Raw genomic sequence first — 6000 nt, 5'->3', positions numbered from 1 at the left:
TGTCTGTGCTATGTTCGTCGGGTTCAGGAGCAGGTTACTACTTTAGGTTAAATGTTACTAAGTGTGTCAGAATACTTCAGCCGTTGTTTGGTTAGGCCATGTGTTAAGCTATTAATTTATCGCCTGATAGACAATACTTTGAAACATACTGCGCAGTCAACAGTGGTCGCTAGAGTCGCATGTGTTACTGCATGGCAGCAAGTTTCCGGGTGGTATAACTATATTAGTAATAGACTAAATCCCTTGCAAGAGAATTCTGTATGCATTGCATGTGTATTGGAGTTACTTGCACATATTTGCAGTTTATATTTTGATGTATTCATAACTGCATGTGCAATATTTGTGGCTTACTAACAGTCATGTCTTGCGTATTAATCGCTGGTTGTATTTTTTTCTGTTTTTTAACTTACACTCGGACTGGCTCGTCTTGGTGAGAAATTTTTTCTCCTGCTTAGCCATGCATAAAGCCTCTCAAACAGCAGCATGATGCGCGTGTGAAGGATGCAACAAGTGTATTCGTAGGTTTCAATGCAGGAAAAGGGCAGTTGCATTGAGAGCTTATACTTACGATTTGTCTAAAGTGGGAATACTAGCTAGCTCAAATTGGTTATTTCTTGCTATGCAGATTTTAAGTAGTACATAACATAAATTTAGATATGCACATGGAGGAGCATGTTCAGATGAGATGGGAAATGCCTCAAATCAAGATGTATATCCTTAATAAAAATATCCTTCCAGACTAGGAACAGAATGTACAGTACTCGCTGATTGAAACCGGACAATTTAGGGCTAAGTAATGCACATTCTTTCGTTTCCACAGTCTTCAGTTCGGGTCATATCGGCATAATTTTGACTTGAACGCATAGATCAGAGGCAACATTATCTTTAGAGACCAGATTCGTCGGGACATGACGTGGTTGCACATACCAGTAGTAATAGTAAAAAATTTGATGTCGCGTTTGAATCTGCGAGTACTGTACATACACTTTTACTTTTAGTGTAGCAGCGTGAATCATGTGACCTCCAGGTGCAAGATGTTGCATTGCTATGTGCTTATTTTTGGAGATGTGCTTGATACCTAAGAAGGCCACCATGGTCTTGTTGCATGCTTAGCTTACTTAGATGTAAACTTAGTTCTACTGCTGGCAGAATCTGCTTCGGCTTGCTACTCCACCTTTACTGAAGCACACGTATGCGAGAGACGTGATTTATTTTATTCCTGCAGACACTCCACCAACACCAAAACCGGAACGACCATCAGGAGCTTGCAAACACGATGAAGCTACCTGCCAAAATGGAAAGTGTGTCCCACGGAAATACGTCTGTGATGGGGACTATGACTGCGATGATGGCTCTGATGAGAACAACTGTGGTATGTAAATGCTTGCATCTTGGCACCTGATATAAATTCAGTGTTTACTTCCCAAGTGTCTGAAGGGTCCTTTTTGGCTCTCACAATGTGCTGGCAGCAAAGTGCAGGCTACAATCAGCCAACGAAGGGCATGATTTTGTAAACGTACTATGTTGCTTTGCCTTGGAACATAAAAGTTAAAGGTGGGAGCCAACGGATGGAACCACAGTGTGCTTAGATTGTATAAACAAGAATAAAGGGCTCGGACAGGCTGGCTGACGATGCAATAGGTGGACTATCTTTGTCAAAGATGCCTTGTCATCCTTGGCCTGTTAGATTTAAAGGGGGTTAGTCATAGATGTCGTTTGCTCTCGAAAACGTGCTGTGTGGCACCAAACTGCTTTGCCAATGACAAACTCTACCTCATTTTGATTGACACATTGCAAGGTAGCTGAAAAAGTATTCTTACATTCATTCTGTAATGCTTTCTGGTGAAATGTCTGAGCCGTTAGTCATGATGGTGGGACGTTGATCTCTGCAGCATTCACGAATGATGCAGATCAATTCTCTGCATCAATTTACTCCGTGCATTACTTATTCTATATTACTGGACAAGTGAGTAGAAAGCAGTGTGGTGTTCATGCTGACCTTGTGATCTGCAATCTCGTTTTATTGAGGCTAAGCTGAGCTGTGTTGTCAACTTTCACCGGAGATAAGTTTGCGGCTTCAACCAAATGAGGAGACTGCTTGTCTCTCTGCACGATTGTCCTGTTCATTATGTTAGATGACACTCACACTGTGACCATGTGCCAATACATTCATAGCCTGCATTGTAACTTACAGTTGCTAAAGATAAACATCATCTTTTGAGGCTTTGGGGCCTGATTCAGTGCTGTCAGGAGGAATTGGGAGGAAACTATTGATTGGCACCAAAAGTGTGCGTTTTGAAATTATCTGTGACAGTTTTGCATATCACGCGCTATGCAAATGAGATCTAACAGTTGCTTAAAACTGCAAAACACACCGTCTTGTTGGAATGTGTGAACCAAAAGAGATGGCTACAGAACTGTATGAGGCACTTTGATTGTTTTGAGTATAACTGAGAAGTTAAGAGTGAACTTGAAAATGAGAGCACCAGTGAATACACAAGGATATGCACACTAGGCAAACGGCGTTAACATGAATGAACTCTGGCTTTTCAACTGTGCTTTAGTATTAGAATGTACACTGCTGCACAAAATGTTCACAAATGGACATTGTCATCTCACCCCACTCCTTGAAATAAAACACAGTTGAAAGGCGAGCATTCATCTGTGTCTAGTGCCTTTTTTTCTTGTGTACATGTCATTGTGTATTTGCTGGTACTGATTTCTTCAAGTTCGTCATGCACTAATTGGCCCGAGAGTCTGCGCTTTGGCAAGTCAAGAGTGTAACGACATGCCACTGCATCAGTTCGGCTGCCGCAGTCATTAGCAATATTATCATAATCTTTCAGCCACTTTTGTGTATTTTCAGCGGCCTTTGCGATTAAGTACTATGGCTGGACGTGTAACTAATAATGGTTTGCTTTTGTTCTAGCTCAACCCTCTCTCTGTGAACCAAATGAAATGCAATGTGACAACAAGAAATGCATCCTCAAGGTTTATCTGTGTGATGGGGACGATGATTGTGGTGATGGTACAGATGAGAGAAGCTGCCGTAAGTAATACATTTCATTCTTTCTTTATGTTAGTACAGTTGAACTTCGCAATAACTAAATCGGCGGTGAAACAGAAAAATTTCGCTATTGCGAGAATTTCGTTATTGCGAAAAAGCACAGTACAAATAGAGAAGGGATCAGAGACACAAAAATTTTATGCCGAAATTCAGTTAGTTTGCCTTGTCGACTCTTGCTGCCTAGTAAATGCATAGATCATTGCAACACAAGTAGACCATTGCGACATCGTCATCATGCATTCTGATGAACGTCTGAATTGTGTCAAAAGCATTCTACACATTTCTTGGATTGGTCGTATTTCGCCCGAGGATTGTGCTTTGTTCCTTGGTCTTGTCCGTGTCGCGCGCACTGTTTACAATGGCCTCATCGGTCAATGCCGCTGATTGGCCATATTGCTGTGCAGCTGCCATAGAAAGACCCATTCTTCGAATGGCAAGAGAAGCTTGACGTGTACAAGCAAAACCACTTGCACAAGGCAGCCCAATAAGGGCGAACAGCAAGCCTCCATGCCGCTGGCGAGAATGGCAATGGGACCATGCATAAAAGAGAGTAATCTAAACAAGTGACATGGGGGATGGCTATGTCCGTGTGTGCAACTGCTCCCAGCATCGTACCGATTTTGTAAACAAAGCTGTTGGCGACCACACAAGCACAATGCGGTGGCGCTTTACGCAGTTTACCGTAAAAACCCGCGTATAGCCCGGGGTTTTTTTCTAGATTTTAGGGTGCGGAATTTCGGCCCCGTACTATATGCGGGTCCCAAGAATTTTCGGTCCAAATTCAGTTTCGGTTTCGGCATAGCGCGGTGCTATCATCATCATCAGCTGTCTGCGCGCTTCTGCGCTAGGTTAGCTAGGTAGTGTTAGCGGCGTTAGGCCTTTGCTTCAACTTGGTGCCCATAACGACGGCCTCGATTTTGCTCCTGTGATTTTACGCCATGTCAGGACCGCGCAGGCAGTACTCTGCTGCTTTTAAAAGAAAAGTTATCGCTGCTGCCGAAACCATCGGCAACTGTGCCGCGGAGCGGCAGTACGGAGTCAACGAGCGGAGCATTCGCGGTTGGCGGAAGCAGAAGGAAGCCCTCTTTGCATGCAGCGGCCAGCGAAAAAGTTTCCGCGGACCAAAAAATGGAGCATTTCCTGACGTGGAACGAGAACTCACAGACTTTGTGCGGGAGCAGCGAGCTGCACATCTCGCTGTCAACATCGAGCTGCTACAAGCGAAGGCAAGGGAGATCGCTCGAGACAAAGGCATTCAGCCGGAGGATTTCAAAGCGAGCAAGCATTGGGTGTCTCGCTTCATGCGCCGCGCTGGGTTCTCCCTACGTCGGCGTACGTCGATCTCCCAGAAGCTACCAGAGAGCTACGAAGAGCACCTCGTGGCTTTTCAAAGGTACATAATTGCGTTGCGAAAGGCAGTCCCCTTTCAGCTGGGCCAGATCGGCAACGCGGATCAGACGCCGGTCTACCTGGATATGCCCTCGGCGCTGACGGTGCATCAAAAAGGCTCCAGGCAAGTTATCGTGCGGTCGACTGGAAACGAAAAAACGCGGGTGACTGTAATGTTATCCTGCACGGCTGACGGTCGCAAGCTGCCACCCTACGTGGTGTTCAAACGAAAGACGCTGCCGAAGGGGGAGAAGTTCCCGAAAAATGTCGTCGTCCGCTGCCAGGACAAGGGGTGGATGGACGAATCGTTAGTCCTTGACTGGATAAAGTCCGTGTGGTGTCGACGGCCCGGAGCACTGCTGGGGCTCCCTTCGATGCTTGTGCTCGACGCGTTTCGGTGTCACCTGGCCGACTCCGTAAAGCGACTGCTGCGCGACTCCCGCACCGAGCTCGTCGTCATCCCGGGAGGGATGACATCACAGCTGCAGCCGCTTGATGTGTGCCTTAATAAGCCATTTAAGGACCATGTCAAGCGCCTGTACGTGGAGTGGATGAGGTCCGGAGAACCAGAAGTGACCCCTGCCGGACGGCTGAAACGGGCCTCGCCAGCGATGCTCTGCTCGTGGATAGTCGAGGCTTGGGCCTGCATTCCAGAGGCGCTCGTTTGCCGCGCCTTCAAAAAGTGCTCCATCTCCAACGCGCTTGATGGCATTGAGGATGATGTGCTGTGGGAGAACATTTCCGACAAGGGAGCTTCGGAAGAGAGTGCGTCCGACGACGACGATGAATGAAATGTCAATAAATGCATTTTTTCCATTTTCCTCGGACTATATTCGGGTGAAAACTTTTTTTCTCACGTTTGCTATCCCCGAATTACACCCCGGACTATATGCGGGTCCGAGCTATATGCGGGTTTTTACGGTAGGTGTGAGGCAAATACGTTTGAGCTGACCTTGCAAGGGTCAATAACTTGTGGGAAAAGTTCCGTCAGTTTTCGTTGTTGTGGGATTCTGCTTTCGAAACATTTCGTTGTCAAGAGATGTGAGATGCATTGAATTCTATGGCCGTTTGCCGGGGACAGTTGGACAGGAAAATATTTTGTTGTCGCGAGAATTTCGTTATTGCAGGTTGCGACGGTGCACCCTTTCTAGTTGAATCATATAACACCTTGGAATGACGTATTGGTTATTTAGGTTCCCCATAATCACTGACATCTTTTGCCATATTCTATTGAAAGGTCAAACTCCATATATGCAAGCATATTCCTTGTCTTTAGGGAACAGTCTAATTGCATTCTTTGTCATTTCTGCCCAGGTGACAATATTCCAGGATCTCCGTGCCGAATGGGAGAATATCAGTGCCGCTCTGGAGATCAATGTATCCCAAAGAGTTTCCATTGTGACGGAGAGTTTGACTGCCAGGACAAATCTGATGAAATTGGATGCTGTGAGCATTGTTTTTTGTTTTCATATGCTGCTTGACTATTGTCCAGCTCTGCATTTAATTAGTCTGTCACCAAGACAAAAAAGTTCAAGATATTACCA

At 45.6% G+C, this 6000-nt stretch overlaps 1 protein-coding gene across 2 annotated transcripts in view; it reads left to right on the top strand.

Moving 5' to 3' along the window:
* The first annotated feature begins 1228 nt into the window (after window positions 1–1228).
* LOC125756677 (basement membrane-specific heparan sulfate proteoglycan core protein-like) overlaps window positions 1229–6000 on the top strand; it is a 36965-nt gene continuing 32193 nt past the window's right edge. For both annotated transcript variants that reach the window (XM_049411578.1, XM_049411577.1), the window contains exons 1-3: window positions 1229–1372; window positions 2930–3049; window positions 5771–5902. In XM_049411578.1, the coding sequence (XP_049267535.1) occupies window positions 2959–3049; window positions 5771–5902 (223 nt within the window). In that variant the 5' untranslated portion in view covers window positions 1229–1372; window positions 2930–2958. The remainder of the gene's footprint in view (window positions 1373–2929; window positions 3050–5770; window positions 5903–6000) is intronic.

Source organism: Rhipicephalus sanguineus, unplaced genomic scaffold (genome assembly GCF_013339695.2).
Source record: "Rhipicephalus sanguineus isolate Rsan-2018 unplaced genomic scaffold, BIME_Rsan_1.4 Seq450, whole genome shotgun sequence".
NCBI lineage: Eukaryota > Metazoa > Arthropoda > Arachnida > Ixodida > Ixodidae > Rhipicephalus > Rhipicephalus sanguineus.
The sequence above is the reverse complement of the archived record's forward strand: the minus strand, read 5'-3'. Positions and strand labels throughout refer to the sequence as shown.